This window comes from Lichenostomus cassidix, chromosome 5 (genome assembly GCF_008360975.1).
Source record: "Lichenostomus cassidix isolate B80296 chromosome 5, HeHo_3.0, whole genome shotgun sequence".
NCBI lineage: Eukaryota > Metazoa > Chordata > Aves > Passeriformes > Meliphagidae > Lichenostomus > Lichenostomus cassidix.
The window spans coordinates 32,708,740-32,729,384 of record NC_139486.1 but is presented as its reverse complement, the minus strand read 5'-3'; the positions used below and the strand labels follow the sequence as shown (position 1 = coordinate 32,729,384).

General features: G+C 41.4%; 2 protein-coding genes and 1 long non-coding RNA gene across 3 annotated transcripts in view; 2 read left to right on the top strand and 1 right to left on the bottom strand.

The window, feature by feature from the left end:
* Positions 1 to 9,095, top strand: part of ARG2 (arginase 2) — an 18,319-nt gene extending 9,224 nt beyond the window's left edge. The window contains exons 3-8 of the mRNA XM_085062126.1: positions 1,441 to 1,618; positions 2,454 to 2,613; positions 6,082 to 6,176; positions 6,303 to 6,407; positions 7,714 to 7,850; positions 8,764 to 9,095. Of these exons, the coding sequence (XP_084918252.1) occupies positions 1,441 to 1,618; positions 2,454 to 2,613; positions 6,082 to 6,176; positions 6,303 to 6,407; positions 7,714 to 7,850; positions 8,764 to 8,969 (881 nt within the window). The 3' untranslated portion in view covers positions 8,970 to 9,095. The remainder of the gene's footprint in view (positions 1 to 1,440; positions 1,619 to 2,453; positions 2,614 to 6,081; positions 6,177 to 6,302; positions 6,408 to 7,713; positions 7,851 to 8,763) is intronic.
* On the bottom strand, positions 9,085 to 20,645 carry VTI1B (vesicle transport through interaction with t-SNAREs 1B). The gene is made up of 6 exons (XM_085062127.1): positions 20,469 to 20,645; positions 16,604 to 16,662; positions 13,561 to 13,752; positions 12,057 to 12,230; positions 10,459 to 10,520; positions 9,085 to 9,443 (listed from the first exon to the last, which is right to left on the bottom strand). Exons 1-6 carry the CDS (start codon positions 20,581 to 20,583, stop codon positions 9,347 to 9,349), a joined length of 699 nt encoding a protein of 232 aa, XP_084918253.1. The 5' UTR covers positions 20,584 to 20,645; the 3' UTR covers positions 9,085 to 9,346.
* Positions 9,772 to 11,225, top strand: LOC146436287 (uncharacterized). Its single transcript, XR_014852613.1, has 2 exons — positions 9,772 to 10,548; positions 10,858 to 11,225. It is a non-coding gene; the product is annotated as an uncharacterized LOC146436287 (long non-coding RNA).

Sequence of the window (20,645 nt, the reverse complement as noted above, 5' to 3'; positions counted from 1 at the left end):
TAAGGTTCTGGCTGTGCAGGCTGGATAAATGGCAGCTGTCCATCTCCTGGTCTGCAGGTTGAATGCCTGTGTGATCTTTCCCTAACCTGTTCTGGTCAAAAGAAGTTAATCTGGGAATGATCTACTATGCAGACTATTTCAAGCTAATTTATTAATTTTTTGGCTGAATTGTGCCCCCAGGCACCTGTGTTGATGACCATCAGAGGGAGGCATTGAACCACTGAGGATTGCACTTGTAAGCTGTATATGCTGCCTTTCCACACTGGTCATTCGTTCTAACAGGACAGTTGTGTATATGCACATCTTAGTTATGTAACTATATGTGTATTCATACTCAGATTGACACCTTTATCTCCCTTGTATCTCTTGCAAACTTCTGTAACAAAAAATAGATTATTCAGGCCTGCTTTTTTGTTTTCCTCACATCAAAAAGGGATCTTTTTGAGCCGAGCCCCAGCTCAGCTGTTTCTTCATGTTGACTTACTTGCCTTAAATATTTCCAATTGCCCCATCAAGCACAGGATGGCTAAAGGCAAAATGTCAAGCTCTGGCCTGGATGCCTGGATGCTTTGAACTGCAAACAGACCAGTGATTCTGAAGAGCAAAGGGGACAGGCATGACTGGTATTCAGGGTGGTCTTATTAAGCCACTGTTGGTGTAGCTGTAAATACCTTGGGGCCTTTACTGCCCTCATCAGAGCCTGTCGTGAGAGGCCTGTCTCAAATGGAGTCTCTGAGAGGAAAAGCTGAGTTTTATACCCAGAATGTTCTCAGGCTTCAACAGCAAATCAAGCTGTACCTGGCAATGAAACGATCTCAAAGAGCTCTGGGATCAAAGTCCCAGAATTAAAATGCCTTCTAGAGTATCTTATGTTGAGAAAATTGACAGGTTCTCTTAACAGAACACTAGTGAATGCTCCATGGAGTTGCCTGGAAGTACTGTAAGAAAATTATATTATTGGTTACATGGCACTTTTGTGCCTGGATTTTTTGGGGCCTTAAAAATGTCAAATAACTGTTAGGACTCAAGCATAGTTAGTGAAATGTGTAGGCCTAGGCATCTTTGAGCAACTGAGCTCTTTTGAGGCTGTATACAATCTGTTGAAATGGTAAGGAAGGTGGCAATGCAGACTATAATTTTTCATGTTAAAAAATCATCAAGAAATAATTTTTAAAAAACCCCAAACTTTTTCTAAGTGACTTTTTATGACTGCCATAGCTTACAGCTAAATTAAAGCTGTCTTAAACTTAAGCTGATAATGTTGCCTTAAAATTTCTCATTTGTAATGCTGTGAGTTTCCATCCCATGAAAATAGTCAAGTGGATCCATTCCTTTCCTGTTCTTTCTTTCATACTTGCCCAACTGATTTTCTGATTTTGAACATTTCCTTGGGAAGCTATTTAAATAAGTCACTTTTTCCTTTTGTTGCTGTGTTCCCAGGATGCCAAGTGCACGACTTTGGAGATTTGAATTTCACTCAAGTTCCCAACGATGCACTGTACAACAACCTGGTTTTATACCCGCGGTCAGTGGGCTTGGCTACCCAGATGCTGGCTGACGCAGTGAGCAGAGCAGTAGCAGCTGGACACAGATGTGTGACTTTAGGAGGTGATCACAGGTGAGCTGACCTAAAAACTATTAGTGGTTCATGCTGCAGGTTGACACTCGGGGTGCAAGAATTTAATTTAAAAAACAAAGGTGACTGGGGAAACAACTTGGGGTCATTTCCTGGCAATATCATAGGGAGGGGCTTTTAGGGTGGAACATAGAAGACAGTTAAAAAACCTGACCTTCTAAGACAGTACTGCTTAGTTCCAGACTGGTCTGTGATCTGTAGACATAGAAATGAGGTTTTCCTGTTTGGGAAAGTTTGTGTCATCAGGTTCCTTCAGAGGAACTGCTCAGTTCCTTTATTGCTGAATGTTTAGTGACGTGTCTCTTTTCCCTGTCACCTCTTAGGATGGGTTTGTAATGCCTGCACACAGACAATTTTGCTATAGACTTTATAACGTAAATCTTTTTCCTCTCTTTCACTAACCTTTGGTCTGAGAATTGGTTGAAGAAGGTAGAGCATGTAAGAAGGAATTGTGGGGGAAGGTGTCACGATTAGAATAAGAAATGGGTGAATAGCAGGCTAGATTTTCTAGAGCGTTTGGATCTAGAGCAGGTGAAGATTAAGTGTGTGGGAAGGGTGACAGCAGAGACAGCAAACAGCTCTGGCTTATCTGTCACAACTACTACAGAGTTATAGAGTTACTACTATAGAGTTACTTGGACTCCTGGAATCACAGCAGCAGCATGCCATGCAATTTGTATGGGATGTTCCCTTCACTGCCATCAGATGTCTGATGTGTGGAAATGTAACAACACGGCTGACTGAAGTTGCAGATTTCCTATTGTCCTTGTAGTTGTTCTGAAGGAGAAATGGTGACTAAAGACTTTGCTTCTTCCAGCTTGGCACTTGGTTCTGTCAGTGGCCATGCACAGCAGTGCCCACACCTCGGAGTGATCTGGGTGGATGCACACGCTGATATCAACACACCTCTCACAACCCAGTCTGGAAGCCTCCATGGACAACCTCTCTCATTTCTCCTGAGGGAGCTTCAAGATAAAGTGAGTATCCTGATTGTACAGTTATCCTACATGGCATCCTCAGAGCATTTTATCATTGCTGATGTGAAGTACTTTCTTACCTGCTGCAAATGCAGACCTCCTCTATCAGAGTACAAGGAAAAATACATTATTATTGTGTGTGTACATGTGCACATGCAATGCACACATACATATGAGTGCCACAAACACATGTAAACATGCATACAGACACACCTAGAAGCAAGAATGAGAAAAAGCTTTCCTTTGTATTTGCACCCTGGGAGCTGCACAGTGAGCCAAAATCCCCACCCACTGCACATGGCAGCACTGCTACCAACCGAGCAGGAACCTCCCCCCAGCCCAGCCTGTGAGAGCCCAGCTGAGCTCACCTCCAGGAACAGCTAGTTCCTGCATACCTTGCACGCTGCTTCTGCTTAGTTTGGCTCTTCCATGTTTTGACAACCTTGGGGCCTGACAGGGGCTGTCCTGCATGGTCTCTCCTAACTGGCTGCTCTGGTGTTGGCTCCACTGTAAATATTACAAATCAGAATAGCTGTAACTGCTTACAGTGAGCTTTTAGAGATACCCTTTGTCTTGGAAAGAGGTTGAATTATGAAAAAAGGGCTGCTTACTGGGGCACATGGAATGTGAATGGCCCCTTTTTGCTGCTGTCAACATGCTACAGTGGGTTGACCTAAGGCCTGTGTATCCTTCCTGGCTTTGCTGTGGGCTGTGTCACCCTGTACAGGGACCTGCAGCATCTGTGCAGTGAACGGCTGAGGCCTCTGCAGTAGGAACTTGGATACAACAACCTGCTTCTGCTGAAGCTTAGGCTGCAGACTGGAAACAGGATCAGCAACTGCAAGCTGAGAATGCATGCTGGAGCTGCAGAAAACCTGACTGCTTTATCTTGGAACTCTGCATTATTAGTTACTACTCTGAAACTTCTTGTTTCTCTGATAAATTTAGGGGTGTTGTGTTGCTGGAAGTATGCCTTTTCCCAGCAAGAACATGCGTGTTTAACTTTACATGGTTACTGAAGATACCACTGCATCAGCTCCTGTCCAGCATGGCAATACTGCAGTCATCTTGTAAAGCTCTTAGGCTTTTTCTCCTGCAAATTCTTTTGAGTGATTTCCATTCACGAGTCAATAGAATCACTTGGTGCTTTTACATACTTTATACTCTTTCAAGTCATTCTTATGTGGTCTTTACAAACATGTTGGAATTCCCAAAGTAATGCAAAAATTAATGGGGCTTTTTGCAATGCCCCCAGAACACAAAAAGGTTAATATAAAAGTTTACTGTATTTCTACTTTGTTGCCCATAAGTTCAAGAGGGTGATTTTTTTTTTTCTTTTTGACAACTGTACATACATTTTCAGGAGAGATAAGAAGAGCCAGAGAAAATTTTGTGAATTTTAGAGCTCACCTAAGGTGAATAGTTTAAAGCTTGATGGGAACAGAACAAAACTTAAGTTCCTTAATGGCTGAGGGAGAAGGAAATACTGGCTTCTTCTATATACATTACTGATCTCTGGTCTGCTGGGTTCCAATTCTTAAGCAGCCCAGAAATGCAGTGTTTGGGGTTTTTTTGGTGTTTTGTTTTGGTTTTTTGGGGGTTTTTTTGTTTGTTTTGTGTGTGTGTGTGTTTGTTTGGGTTTTTCTTCTTTTTTGGACATGCTTAAAGAATACTGTAAGCTTTCCACGGTCAGTGGGAAAGCAGGCCTCCCCTGGCAGTAGCAGAAGTGAAGAAAGAATAAGATTAGGCTATGCTTAGTGGCAAGCTACTCAGACATGGTGCTGGTTGTGGGATCTTGTCTCAGGCCCACCTCAAATCCAGCAGAAGCAGCTGACACAAGACCTGGCTATGCAGGTGGACAACCAGGCATGTACACTCACTCAGGGGCTTTTTCTTACACTCCTGTATTCCTGTTTAGAGGGGGGAAAACCAACATGAGTCCTGCTGGTCCCACAATATGGTCTACAACAATATGAATTTTTAAACAGCTCTTTAGCAGTAGCAGAATGTGCCTTTGACGATAGTTTGTCTTCTGCACTTCCCTCTGACTCTCTGGAGTGAACCATTCTGTGTGCACAAGTGAACATGGCTCACTCTCTTCTCTCATCCAGTACACCAGTTGCATCGATAATGTGGCAAAAAAAAAGTTTATTACCCTCCTATCCTGACTGCTTCAGGGCTCCTGGAACTATCCAAGCTCACAAACTGCTATAAATACACTCCCATGAAAATGCCTGCACCTCTGGCTTTACTGTCAGCATCTCCTTTTCTATTGCAACAAAGCAAAGACAGAACCTGCCAACGGCAGTTAATACAATTTCATTTATTTACATACATAGAGGTGTAATTGAATTTGCAGTATTAAATCTACTGAATTATTGATATTAGAGAGTATCTGACAGTATTATCAATACTATGCTCAGTTTATGGTATGGTGATGGGTCTTGCAGAATTAATTTCTGAAACCTGAGTTGTTTTTCCTAGTGGTCTCCAATTCATTTATCCCTCTTCTTAATTCATGACTGGAGAAGTTTCAGGTCACTGTCCGAAAGTAACAAACACTTCTATAATCTGTGCTAATTTAACCCAATTTAATTATAGCTATGGGTGTGTTAACCTTTAAAAACATCCAATATTGTAACTAGAATTAGAAATTAAGAAGTCTAAGAGAAACAAAACCTTCTAGCTGATTAACAGCTGTGTTTGCTTAGCCATTTTCAGAGCAGGGAGAAATCTGAATTAATTTCAATCACTCCTAAAATTAGTAAAAATTACTAACTGAATGATTTTATAATTGCATACCATGACTACTTAATTATCAAAGCTGAAAGATTATGACCTCATAAACTTTCAGTTGCTGTCCTAGACCTAATCTCTTCAATTCTGCATTAAAAGCCAACACGGTGTAGCCCACTGCGGAGGCCCAACTTGTCCTGATTTTTTTCTCCTCTTTCTTCCAACTTCCCACTTTGAATTTATCCATCTTTAATATTGTTCTTGTAAGTTTGCAAGACTTTGGTAGTTCTAAAAAGATACAGGTGTCTTGATTTTCATTCTTCCACTTAAGCATAATGTACTGGGTAAGTCACAGAGCATCACCATCAAATGCAATGTGTAAGTAATCTACATCTGGATATCTACTTTAGCATTCCTTACACTCACTGATGTGAATTACCTATTGCTTGTGGATTTGGGCTTTTTATTAGTCTTCCTTTTCAAAGTGGAAAATGCAGAAGAGTTAAAAACTTCATCCATTAACATTCAACTCAGATAAAGTCCTATCACTTTATCTGAGTTGAATGTAGGAATGAAGGAAAGGACTGATTACATCAGTCAAACCCTCCAGTGAAGAAGTTTATCTATTTAGAAAGAATACTATAAATCAATACAAACTTTTCAGGGAAGCATTATATACAATTTTGTTATGTATGTCATTAAACTGACTAAATACCAAATCTTTGCTTGCAGGTACCACAACTTCCTGGCTTTTCATGGCTAAAGCCCTGCCTTTCAGCATCTGATATTGTGTACATTGGTTTGAGGGATGTGGATCCTGCTGAGTAGTAAGTTGGTTTAGATTAAACAATTTTTGTGAAGGCTGAAATAATGAGCTTGAAATCATGTTTGTAAGGGTTGCTAGATTTCAGCCTAATCTAGTAATGATTGTTTAAAAAAAATTATTTTAACAGCTATATTTTGAAGAACTTTGACATCCAGTATTTTTCTATGAGAGACATTGATCGCCTTGGAATTCAGAAAGTTATGGAAAGAACATTTGAACAACTGATGGGCAGGTAACAAACTATTACCTAATTTAAGCTACTCTTGTTGAACATCTACTTTCCTGAAAGTTATTTAAGTGAAGGTCACTTGATGTAAGGTGGCTGTACAGAACTGTGACAGTGTCCAATATATAGGAAAGTCTCAGTACTTAGCACTGGAACCATTTCACAGTGTTTGGCAGAAAGCTACAGGACAGATTACATTTCTCTCTACAGTCATGGCTCTGTTTTATACTATTTGGTTTTGTTAAGTAATTTTGCATTTCCTGCAGTTTGACAAGATGCTTGAAACAATTCAATGCAGGATACACATTATACTTTTAAAAATAAATACAGCACCTTGACAGTAACTTGAACTGAGCTGTTGGTATGTGAGGATGAAAGCATTTGATGGCTTCCTCCTTAGACTGTGCTTGCACACAATATCCTGATGGTGGCTGCTACTGCCAGGGCAGCTGGTAAAGTTCACTTCAACCACTCCCTTACTGCAGCTCACTACTGCCACCTCTGCTACCCTTGTTCAAGTGTGGGGAACCAGGTCAGGGTGCAAATCATGCTGGTCTAGGAGCAGGGAGAGGGTCAGTTAGAAAGGGTAACCTCTTGCCACAGGTTAGAACCTGTGCTGCAGGCTGCTGTTTTCTGTTCACCCTAGCTGCAGCTGTGCCAAGTAAAGAAAATGGTTATCCAGATGCTTCTCCCTGCTGAGCATCTGCAGTAAGCTGGAAGTATGCAGTCTACTACTTAAGTAACTCAAGTGAGTGACAAGCAGTGTCCAATTTATTAAGCTGTCATCAGTTGGCAGATGATATAGTAAGTAACTGACATTTAGGTTTGAGATTATCCTTTACTACTTCATCAGCTAGGCCACATGGCAGGGTTTGGAGGCAGCCTTTAACTATTGACCTGAAAAATGCTCATCTTGATGAGCTGTCAGTGAAATCCTTGACTGGCTTTCTATACAAAAGGAGAAAAGGCTGGATTGTATCATACACTTCTCTACATTTTTCCACTAAAGTGACAAAGACCAGTTGAGATGGTTTGACCTAAAGTACTTATCTTTATCCAAATCCTCACTAAGCAGATGCTCAGTGAGGCTAGAAAGACAAACTTCTGGTTTTCCAGTGCATACTGGGAAGAGTTTTGAGCTATGAGATGTTTCAGAGTCAAAAAGTATTTAGAAGGAACTTTTTTTTTTAACGTATATGAGACATGGTTCAAGGAGCTTGATGCTGCTTTGCTGATTAGCCTGGACAGTAAGAAATGCACTAGAAAAAGTTTAACGCTCTCTAAGACTGCTTTTCTTGTTTTTCTGTGGCAGGAGACAGAGACCAATTCACCTGAGTTTTGACATTGATGCTTTTGATCCCTCACTGGCTCCAGCAACAGGGACTCCTGTCCTAGGTGGATTAACTTACAGAGAAGGCATGTACCTCACAGAGGAAATACACAACACAGGTAGGAGCTGACCAGCAGTATGGGGCTAAGCAAGGACAGGACAAACTACACAGACCTCATATTGGTTGTTTTGCCTGTGTAAATAGATAGTAAGTGTGGTAAAAGCAAAGGTGCCTGCAAAGCCAATTCAGCCTTCAGTAAGGGAAAAAAGAAGTCCTGTGGTTGGGAAGTCCTTGGTGTTGGAAGCAGCTTAACCATCAACAACTTCAACTTAGCAAAAGAAAATAGAATACACAGTATGTTAATAACTAATGTCAAAAATGTGTTATACTGTTCCCTCATCCTAAACACCTGAGGTGATATGTAAAAATGGGCATCTGGAATACAAAAAAATGGTGCAAACAATCTTAAATAGTTTGAAGTTCCATTCTAGGATTCATGGCTAACAAATCAAGCTATCATAGATTATACTGCAGTTGACTCAATATATGAGGACTTTTCATCTTATACCATTGAGTTTTTATTTAATATGTTTAAACAATATTTGCAGTGTAAGAAGGTAAAAAAAATCCCAACCAGACAGTAGTCAAATAGAATCATTAATAGGATGGCAAAAGAATACGACGTGAGACTATTTTATATCCCCTCATTTTGGGACTGTGAGAAAACAAGATTAAAAAAACACTCCTCTTGTAAGGGTGTATGGAACATCAAACATTTTTCCTGATTGCTGAAAGCATGAATGAGTGAGGTAGTGATGATGTAAGAAAGAACCGAATTAAAAACATAAATTTGCATCTGATAACAATAACCTCATCCCTCACTTGGAGAGCCAATCTTCCTTGTCTAAGGGGTAGAGTAGGTCACAAACCCAAACACCAGACTTGCTGCAATGAATAAAAGGCTGCAAACAAAATCTTGCAGGAGACTGTACCCTTTGTCAGAGTAACAAATCTGTAAATCATTTTCACAGGAATGCTTTCAGCTGTAGACATGGTTGAAGTCAATCCACTGCTTGGAGCTTCTCAAGAGGCAGTGGAAGCAACTGCTCGCCTCGCAGTCGACGTGATAGCAACGTGCTTTGGGCAGACAAGGGAAGGAGCACACATCGCTTTTGATGAACTCCCAACACCCAGCTCTCCAGATGAATCTGACAGTGAAGAGCAAGTGAGGATTTAAGGACCCAAAGTCTTGGGTATATTGGACATTATAGAGGTCTGCTGAGGCACTTGACTGGATAGATTGTCAACACTTGGCAAATACTGTTAACTTCTCAATTTTTAAATAAACTAGCTTTTCCATTGATCAGTGGCTACTTTATTACATACCAAGATTTATTCGTTTAGTTAAGTATATACAAAATGAGACAATAAAATATTTATTACCTTCTTATTAATCTTACCAGTAGTTCAAGTCTGTTTCTTTTTACTCCCATTCTGTGTCTTTCAAGTGTCTGTACAGTTTCAGTTCAAAGTGCTGTCTCCTGACTCAGTTCAACCCACAGACAGCCCATCCTGTTCCTCATTTGTGGAAAAGCTCATCATGGTGAAGAAGGTTCAGCTCTTGCGAAAGAACTTGTAGTAGACCACACCTCCTAGGATGGCCAGTTCCAGGATGATGATAATTGACAGCAACAACTTATTAGTGGTTATTCTAGGGTTAAAAAATAAAAATCCAAGATAATGTTTTTTCACCTTGTTTATGCAAGCAGATTGTAGATCCAGATCCCGATCTTACCTTCCATATTTCAGCAAAACCACAACGTGCTTTTCCAATAGCTCTTAACAAGCAGAAAGGGACAAACTCAGTAGTTCACTACTCATATTTTCCTGGAAATACTGCTTAAATCTCCTATTTTATCAGTAGCAGTTCTGTTCCTCTTCCCCTGCCCCATGGAAGGCACATCATTGCTCTGTATGTGCTTCTCATTCAATTAAGCAAAGAGGAAAACAATACCTGAAGTCCTGTGTGGTGCTTTTACTTGGAACTATGTGGTTGAAGAAAAACTAAAATCTCAAAATAATACTGTACTTTTACTGTTGAGAACTAGTATCACAGTTATCACACTTTCCTTTAGCAATGGGCATAAAGAAAAATTTGTAGGGAGACAAGTACCTACTGGGAATACAATCTATGAACCGGGTTTTTAAGGCTAATTAAACAATATAGCTAAACTGCAAATCCACTTAAGCAGCCAAGGCTTTAGTCATCAAAATAGTATATGGTCAGGCTCAGAGTGTCTCATGGGCCAGCCTAAGACTAGCTACTCTAGGGCACTGGTGTGGGCTCAACAGATTTGTCTGTGTCATCAGGCACTGAACTCTCCCAGTGCTGCAGTGATTTATGGCACAGCTTTTTACAACCTGAATGAGTTGCATCTGAAGGCACCATTAGCAATCCACTGTAACTTGCTTCTGTCCTCACCACAGTTTGGATGGTTGAAGAACCCACATCATCCTGACTGGGCAGCACACATTCAGTAGTGTTCAACTGCCTGTACTCCATTAAGCAATTAGAGAGAACATACAAATTAGCATCTGCATGTGGGCACACATCCTGTTTACACATTCCCTAAAACCTCCTTGCAGTTCCAGCTGATACTCTTCTTTTTCTCCCCTAAACCCAGCAGGCACCAATGCCATGTGCTGCTGCCACTCATAGTACTCACCTCCTGGACATTGAACGTAGAATCTTGCGACTCTTGCTCAAGTTCTCACTTGTATTCACCAGCTGAAGAGAGACACAAGTTACTTGTCAGGTAAACAACCACCCATCAACTTTGGGAAGATGCACTTGAAAGCAGCTGGTGTTGAAATGCTGCGACTAAGTATGGCACCAAGGATGACCATGCACTCTCAGAATTGAGAGACAACATTGTTTTTTACCCACAATACCAGCTGGAAGCATTCCTCTTTTCTAAGGAGAAATTAAGATTTTTGTGTGTACTTTCCCTTAGATACATACGAAGATATACAATTTAGGACCACTTTCTGCCTCTTTAATTAATATACAAATATTAGAAAGTTGGTATTAGCTTCTTTCATTACATTTCATTTCATTTTCCCAGTTGTTAACACCAGAAAAACGTGATACTGATGTGCTCACTGAGATGGACTGGACAAAGCTGGGAAGAAAACTACGGAGTCCATTCAGAGCTTAGTAGATTTCCAATCTTCATTATGGAACAAGTAAGAAGGAAGTCTGCTTCCAATTGGAATGTGTGGTTCACACAATTCCGCAACTCATTGCCTTCACAATAGAAGTCACAAACATAGTTTAGTGATGAACACAGCAGCGATGGGTTAATCGTTGGACTCAATGATCTTTGAGGCCTTTTCCAACCTAAACAATTCCATGATTCTATGAACAATCTGTTGAGAGACTGAGATGCCTGAAGGACTAATATTTTTTATTAAATAAAGGACAAAAACTGTACCTACAAATCTTAAGATCTATTTCCTTTCCTGCTTTCCAGCCCAAATTTGGGAACACAACAAATCAAGTTCTGACTGAAATTACAGAACTACTTAAATGAAAACAGTACAGGCTTTGTTGCACTGAGTAGAAAGAACTCCCAAGAGCAGGGCTATGTTTTTTGAGTGTGCTTATTTGCCAAATTCAGTGTCCCCTGAAGTCACTCACCTAAAAGCTTACACTTGGGATCCCTTGCCCACACAGAAGATCCTATCAGTTTATTAACTTCAAAAATCAAATTGTCAGTTTTGCATATGTGTATAAACAAAACAAGTAAACTACTTTTTGAAGCTTTTACAGTAGAGGCACAGCTTCTTCAACCAAGGATGAGGAATAGGCATCTTGTCAGACAACATTTTCTTCCCCATGCAAATTCTAGAAAGCTAGTAATTAAATGATTACTCTTCTAATAAATTTAATTTGTTACAAAAACTTGCTAACTGCTTGCCAAATCTTAACTTTTACTAGTAATCTACTGATGGACAACTCCTTGGTAACCTTCTGATCTTCAGCTTTTTCAGTAACGCAATTTTTTCTAGCAGGTTTATAGGTTTAATATCCAATCTCACACAGACACAGCAGCAAACATTTGACCACCATTTGACCACCTTCTACAGCAATTATTTTCCTTTTATGAGAACAACATAGAAATGTGGCAGCCTGGATTTGGTCTGTAGAAATATTCACTCAGATTACTATGCCTAGGGAGGTCTCTGAGAGTAATTACTGGCATCCAATTCCCACTAAACTAACATCCGATAGTTTCAAAGCAATGCCCAGTTTGCTGCTTACTCTGCTCTTGGTGCGTTCCAGTTGTTCCCGCTGCTCCCCAAGTTCTTCAATGATATCTGTGCCAATCTGATCAGTCTCAGCAGCAATTCGGTGCGAGCGCTCAATGCTCTCACTGGCTCGGTTCAGACTGTCTGTGCCCTGGAGAAGCAGCACCCTCTGTGACTGCAGATTAGTCTGAAAAATAATGTACGCTTAACTATTAAGCACAAAGACAGAAGTATTAGGCTTCTGACATATTAAAATGTTAGAATGTGACTCCACAGGCCATCCATTTCTGCTAGCTGTACATGCTTCTTATGTTAACTGATGTAGCCCAGTAATTTTGGCTGAGCCTTATTCACCTTGTAAGATTATGGCCAAATCTAGTTAAATCTCAAAAAAGGATACAGCACTAAAGAGTTAAAACAGTTCCAAAAAAACTGCCTTTGTAACAATTTACTTTTCCATCAAAACACATTTACATGAAAATAGTATCTTTCTTTTCCAGATGCTAACTTCTACTTTCATTCACATCTAAAGTCTCCCTTATTTGTGACTTCCCAGTTGGTTGCCAGGGAGATCATTAAGAGTTTACAGTCAAAAGGATTAGGAACAAACAGAACTAACAGATGGACTGCTAAGTAACAAAGATCCTCTTTTCATGCCAGTAGCCTGGGCTAGAGGATAAGGAATGTTTGCTGACCTTGGGGTCAAAAGGTAGCTCAAAATAAAATGTTTTCCTAAGCTTCAGAAAGTCTAATCTATCATCCTGCTCTCAGGTTTTAGAGTAATCAGTCAAGAGGAATCAAATGCAAAAATTTCCCAAGCTACAGCAGAAGGAAATAATAAGCAAAGAGCTCCCTCAAACCTTCTTTATCTAAGGCAGACAAATGAAAAGCCCATCTCCGTGAACTTTCTATACAGATGACAGCACTTTGAAGATAATAAGATTCAGTCTCATTAGCTCAGATATCTCTAGGCATATCTGGCAAACCAGAAATTGGTGTACTTTTTGCATTGTAGCAGCAAAAGCATTGTGAAAACAGTGCTAGAGAATAAATCCTTATGTTTTCTTGAAATTTTTTACACTAAGATCACTTAAAAGATAATTCTACCAAAGAACCTATACAATGCATGATTCACACTTTGCTAGTTTTGGAGACTAAAACTAGGCAAGTTAACCTTTTTTTCATTAAGTGGCATCACTTTTGTGTTTTCACTTCTGTAGAGGAACGATTAAACAAAGTTTCGGTACAGAATGTTGTGCAAATCACTAACCGCAGGGCTTTCAAGGAGTTCCATTTTGATTATATTCCTATCTTTGTTTTAGAACAGAAAAGCTCTCCTCTGAGTTCCAGGTGTTCTTTCTCCTCCCTGAGATATTCATGTTACTTGCAGAGAAATATACAAGGAGTTATAAAAGCACAGAGGTGGTTTAAAGTAGAAACACTGTAAACAATGCATCTGCAATACTGCTTTTAAACAACCATAGCAAAGTTCAATAAAATTTACATCTAATCCTCACACTCTGTTCATTTTCTGTGGCGAAGATTCCGTATTTTGTATCGCCTTGATTTCCACGGCCCAATCCCAAATCTGTGCTTCTCATCTCTCTCTGGAACATGGACAGGTCTCTTCTGTATGCTCGGATTTTGCTCATCATTTGGTTGCGGAAAGGCACAGGAGCATACTTCAGTTCTTCCTCCATTTCTCGTAGCTTTAACAAAAGAAAGCATGTTTATTTTTTAAAGCACCAAATCTATTAGCAGCAGCCATGCTCAGAACTCAGCACCAGATGAAGGGATTCTCACGTTCATATTGGACTGGTTGAGGGGGATAACCCCAAACCCCATGCTCCATCTAGTACTGAGTACACCACACTACCCAATGCTGTTGAGCCTGTGTGGATTTTCAGACATGCAACACCGCATTAAAAAAAATTCCCAAGCTTAAACGCTTGATTTTTTCCCCTGAAACATCACGCTAAATTTCAAACTTTGCAATTTTCACTTTCTTATAGTTTAAGCATTTATAGGATGGGTATCAGCTTTCTGTCATGTATGTGCAACAGAGACAGAATCTTAGGATGGTTTGGGTTGAAAGAGACTTTAAAGATCACCTTGTTCCAACCCTCCTGCCAAGGCAGGGACACCTTCCACTAGACCACAGGTTGCTCAGAGCTCCATCTAACCTGTTCTTGAACACTTCCAGGGATGGGACATACACAGCTTCCCTGGCAACCTGACCCAGTGCCTCACCACCCTCCCAGTAAAAAATTTCTTCTGAATATCCAATCTAAACCTACCTTTTGTCAGTTTAAAGTCATTAGCACCTGTCCTATCACTACATGCCCTTGTTCAAAGTCCCTCTCCAGCTCTCTTGTATCCCCCATCAGGTACTGAAAGGCTGCAACAAGGTCACCCCAGAGCCTCCTCTTCTACAGGCTGAGCAATCCCAGTTATCTCTGTCTTTCCTCATAGAAGAGGTGCTCCATCTCTCTAATCTTTGTAGCCCTCCTCTGGACTCACTCCAACAGGTCCATATCCTTCCTGTGCTGAGACCCCAGAGCTGATGCAGCACTGCAGGTGGGATCTCACCAGAGCAGAGCAGAGGGGCAGAATCCCCCCCCTCTCCCTGCTGCCCATGCTGCTTTGGATGCAGCCCAGGACACAACTGGCTCTCTGGGCTGGGAGTGCACATGGCTGGGTCATGTCTAGCCTCTCCTCCACCAGCACCCCCAAGTCCCTCTCAGAATGGCTGCTCTTGATCTCTTCATCCCCAGCCTGTGTTGATACCAGGGTTTCCCTGAACCAGGTGCAGCACCTTGCCCTTGGTCTTCTTAAACCTCCTAAGATTCCCATGGCTCACTTTTCAAGCTTGTCCAGGTCCCTTTGGATGACATCCCATTCTTCAGGTGTGGCAAATGCACCCTTAGCTTGGTGTTGTCTGCACATCAGCTGAGGGTGCACTCAATCCCACTGTCTATATTGTTAATGAAGAAATTAAATAACACTGGTCCTAGTATGGATCCCAAGGGACACCACTTGTCACTGATGTCCACTGGGAACTCTGAGCTGTTGACCACTACCCCCAGGATGTGACAATTCAACCAATTCCTTATACACCTAATAGTCCACCCATCAAATCCATGTCTCTCCAATTTAGAGAGAAGGATGCTGGAGAGGACCAAGTCACAGGCTTTACAGAAGTCCAGATAAATGACACCTGTACCCTTCTCTTGTCCACTTGAGTCACTCCATCACAGAAGGCCACTGGGTTAGTCAGGCAGGACTTGTCCTTCTTGAAGCTCTGCTGGCTGTCCCCAACCTTCCCTCCCTGCCCTTCAAGTGCTTTAGCTATCTCCTAAGAGGATCTGTTCCATGACCTTCCCAGGCACAGAGCTGAGGCTGACAGGTCAGTAGTTCCCAGGGTCCTTCTTTCTACCTTTTTAAAGACAGGTACAGTGTTTCTCCTTTTCCAGTCACCTGGGACTTCACCTGATTGTTATGACTTTTTCAAATGCCACGGACAGTGGTTTAGCAACTACATCAGCCAATTCCCTCACGACTCTGAGATGCATCTCATCAGGTCCCACAGACTTATGTACATTCAGGTTTCCCATGTGGTCTTGAACCTGGTGATCCCCAAAGGAAGGAATTTGCTCCCACAGTCCTTGCCTTGCAGTCCACTCACATGAAAGGTGTGGGAAGAGAGACTGTCATTGAAGATTGGGGTAAAGAAGTTGAGTACCTCAGCTGTCTCCTTATTCAGACCTATTACCGGTAGGCACACCACCTAAATTCACACTGAACATCCAGGCTTGGCAACTGAAGTTACGATCTGCAAACCCCAAGATTTTGGATGCATGAATTTTCACATCAGCTTCTACTGATAGGTGTAACAAATTCACAATGCTTAAAGCTGTATACCAGCATGAGCTCTCTCACAGTATCAGCTCCACATCTATAACACCTAGAGACACCAGTCAATAAACCCCAGTAAGTTACGGGAATAAAGCATCATGTTCAGCTGTGACTAAAAAACAACCTAACAAATAGCACATTGAAATATGAAAAGAAAGCTTAATCATAATGTCTTGTTTAAGACATTAATGGCTTTTCTGGTGTTGTTTCATATCACCTGCTGTCCAGTAAGCCTACACACTATTACAGAAAGATCAGACAGGTGAAGACCAACACAAAAAGACAGCAGGGCAATAAAAAAACCCCAAGCAGCAGATTCTCTACATGCCAGCTCTAAAACCTCTAGCAATTTTAATTGTACCTCCACCACTCTTTTCGACAAAGTGAAGGCAGTATCAAAACTGAGCACTCAAAAACCCATCAAAACACACATAAGAATATTTGTCTATATTTATGTATGTATATAGGTATACACAACAGCCTTAACAAACACAGACACACCTATCAGATCAATCATCAAACAGTAAAAAAATTAACCCCCTGCCTGCCAGAATAAGATCCATAAAAAAGTAACATTTGTAAGTACTGTCCTTTTTAAGGCAGCAGTATTTCAACAGTCAGGAAGGCCAGAAGCCTTACACTCACCGTCTCATTGGCTTCACGCTGCTTCTCATCAAATTCTCGAACCAGTTTTTTCTTCTCCTCTGGGAAAGTAAAAGCAGTATGTCAGATAAACTATAGAGAAATGACAATAGAACTCCAACTCAATCCATTAAAAACAAGGAAGCTGCCACAGATGGCTGGCTGCAGAACACCAGGTCAAAATTTATCTCAAATGAGAACAGCTTGTTCTTAGGGCAATTTTCAGAAAGGAGTGGGGCAAGAGAGCAGAAACCACTCTTCCAAATGCTGAACACTGCTTCTAGTAGAAAAAGAAGTAATTTTTCAAATATTTTTCTCTCCTATTGTCCTTCAATGCCAACTGACAGAAGTGCATGTTGAAAAACATTCAGCATGAAAGAACAGTGAAGTGGACACATTGGTAAACAGCTTGTAAATGTATTTCTTATTTTTTGCAAACACTTGGCAAGATTTCTGAAGGCTGAAACTATAATTTGGATTTGAACAGAACATCAGATCCATCAATTTTCAAGTGAGCCCTGAAGTTCCTGGCAGGCCTGGCACTCTGCATTCCTGGAGTCATAAAGTTAACCTAATACACAGGGTAAACATTCTAGAGTTCTCTGAGATAAAAGGTGCTGTCAAAGTATCACCTCAGGTTCATGGACTAAAGCCCAAATGCTTCCCTTTTCTGGAATGACATGAGTTGTTTGAATCAGCCAACAACACTAGACATTTTAGTTGTTTAAGACAGTCATTTACTTAGATCTTTGTACCTAGGGCTTTGGAGACCAGAGAATGGGTTTCACTGCTGATACTCTATTTCAAACAAAACCTTAAGCCATGTGTTTTTTATATGTTAAAAAACTATCATGTCTCTAACATCCACCATAGATGAAAGTCTGAAACTTTCCTTATTTCAACTGAACAAAAACACATGTTCTGTAAGCTTTTGCAAAAGCACTGAAGATGAACACTACAGAACTGTTGTAAAGTACTGCAAATGAAACCAAATTCCACCAGAAATCTGATAAATATGCACCTAGCCTAATTAATTTCTCTCAAAGAGTATAATTCAGTCTTACATAAAAATGTGGGTAGCAGAAAATGTAGACTGTCATCTTGGTAAAACTCCTCCAATTTGATTAAAGATGAAATTACATACAACATTATAAAAACATCATCACAGTAAAAATCTCACTTGACAAAGCCTTTTGGTAAACATAGTCCTCTGTAAAGGAAGTCGCTTTTAAATCACTGAGGTCTCAACAGAAAATAGGAAAAAATTTGAAGTGCTCAGAACATTGGTATATAGCTCCTCCCATATACACAACATGTCTAACCTGTAGGCTTTTCTTCTCAGTTCAAATTCAGATTAAGCCCAGAAACTGAACTGGAGAGAACTTAAGACAGAACTAAAACCCATCATCTAAGAAGCAGCTGTGGTCTCACATAGCACACAGAATTATTACAGACTAAGATACATCATGACTGTTAATATATTACACATCAGCTGGCATCAGGACATGCAATTTCACATCCAAATTTATTCAGGAGGAAATGCTGATTTAGGAGGTTCCTAAATACACTCTCCTCAACTTCCTCCACGATTTGCCACCACATACATTTGTGCAGAAGCCATTGTTTGTGCAGCTGGGTTACAAGTGAAATCATGGACATGAACTGTGGACAAACAGCCTTTGGAAGTCAATAATTTGCTTCATACAGGTCATTTCACTAATCTGCTTCATGCAGTGCCCTTTTAAACACACTGCTGTCTCAAACTCATGGAAACCTGTTGCAGACTTGGAAAAGCAGCATTTTCCTGCTTTGTTTCCCCTTTGCTGACTAAGAAGGTGCTGCACTTACAACATGCAGCCAAAGAAATGCAGGCTTCCAAAAGGCATAGAATCATAAAATGGTTTAGGTGAGCCAGGCAGCAATAGCTTGAGACCTTTTTGTCTGTAAGCCAACAAGAAATCCTGCAATGTGGCTTGAAAATGTTCCACTGGATCTGGCCAGCAGATGCCAAAACACACCAAGCAGTTCAGTTGGCATCACTCTGAGCCAAACTCACTGGCATCACTCAAAGCACATGGACAGAACTTCTAAAATGCAGCAGAAGCGCCTGCGCCACAGCAGTGTTACCCACATGCTCATCAACATTTAAGTGATTTATTTCCAATCATTAGGAAGAGATTCAGTTGAAAAGAACAGCTAATTGAATTAATTTAGAGGAAAATACATAACTTGGAACTTATGCAGGCTGTTTAAAATGCCGTCTCACAAATTCAGAAGGGAAAAAAAAGTGTTTCTAGAGTTAGGAATTCGTCATCTTGTTTATATAGAATAAAACAGCATTTCCAAACCTCTGCCCCTCAAAAATGTCCCATGTACTACAGAATTTGTGTTTGTTTTTGGAGCATGTTAATTGTCTCAAAAGAGTATTCCAAGGCATATTTTATCACCTCCTGAATATTTCAGGATCAGATAACTCAAAAAATAAAGATATACTCCCCTCCTCATAAGTGCAAGAAGGAAACAAAGCACATTACGAATGACTCTACCAGCTACACAAATTCCTAAATCTTAAACTCTCTTAGAAACACTTTCAAAAAAATACTACCAGGATTTTTGCAGCAAAAAAATTTAAAGAATAGAACAGTGGTATTAAAATTCCTCAACATGTCTGAAAATTCAGCTTACAATTATTTGCAATCTGTTGAAAAAAAACCCCAAGTATTGCAAAAATGGTTGCCTGTAAATACTCCATTTAAGCCCATGGCTCAGAATTCACTGCTCATGGCTACCTCAGTTTCAAGGAGACTTGACAAAGTTTTACTTCACCAAGAAACTGATCATGCTCCTTTCTATAGGAAAATAAGAATTTCTACCAGAAAGGGTATTGCTTTGTTTTATGCTTTTCATCCTTGTTGACCACTAGTGAAATTAAGTCAGGTTTGCAAGTTTTCAATTGCAGTTTTCAACACCTTTCTTGTACCAAACTTTCTGGAAATGCTGATGACAAGGACTGTGACCCTGAATTTAATTATTATTAAACAGAAAGCCAGGCAAGAAACAGGACATTAAGCTTTCCATACTCTGTGTCATCCAGCACAGAGTGGTATATTCTGAATAAACTTTTTCAGTTTTTATGATTTTACAAAAAACTGACCAACTGATTTTACAATCAACTGATTGTGGAAGAATGAACACCATGGCAGAGCGTGGCTGACAGCCCTTGCCCATCACTGGGGTACAAAACCTGAGCTGAGGTGCAGCAGCTCATGACAGCTTGTATTATGTCTCTCACAGGAAGGGTTTAATCAGAAGCATTCAATGGCATTGGCAAAATTCTCCTTGGCAAATCACTTCCCTTTCTGGTTCTCAGAACACTGACCTCTACCTGGCTACATTCTCCTTTCAGGGAGTTGTGGAGAGTGAGAAGGTCACCCCTGAGCCTCCTGTTCTCCAGGCTAAACTCCAGTTCAGATAGAAACGGCATGAAATAACACCCAAATAACAACTCCTCCTCAGAGACTGATGCTGTGCGCCCAGCACGGCACTGGAGCTGAAATTTGCCAGATCAGAGGAGCTCCAGGGGCGTGAAGTCCCACAGCTGCAAAGCCACCAGGACGTGGTGACAAACACCACACGGCAGACACTGGCCTCCTCCCAACAGGCGCCTACCGCCAGCGACGCCCCGAATCCCTACAACTACAAATCCCCCCACACAGAGTCTTGAGGGGACACTGCCCTCCCCACGTCTGTCTCATGAGAAGCACCCGAGCACTCCTGCAGCCGGCGGGGTGGCTCCGGCCGGAGGGATCGCGGCCCCGCCCGTGCCCTCCCCCGGCCCCGAGGGACGCCCGCCCCCTCCCCGTCTCACCGGCCGCGCTGCCCCGCAGCCGCTCGGGGACGCCCCGCAGGTCTCCGTGCAGCCCGCGGAAGATCTCGTGCAGCCGCTCCAAGTGCTCGGAGGACGCGGAGCCGCGGCCCGCCATGGCCCCACAGCCCCCGCGCCCCCGGCCCTGCCCCGCTCGCCGCTTCCGCCGCCGGGGCCGCC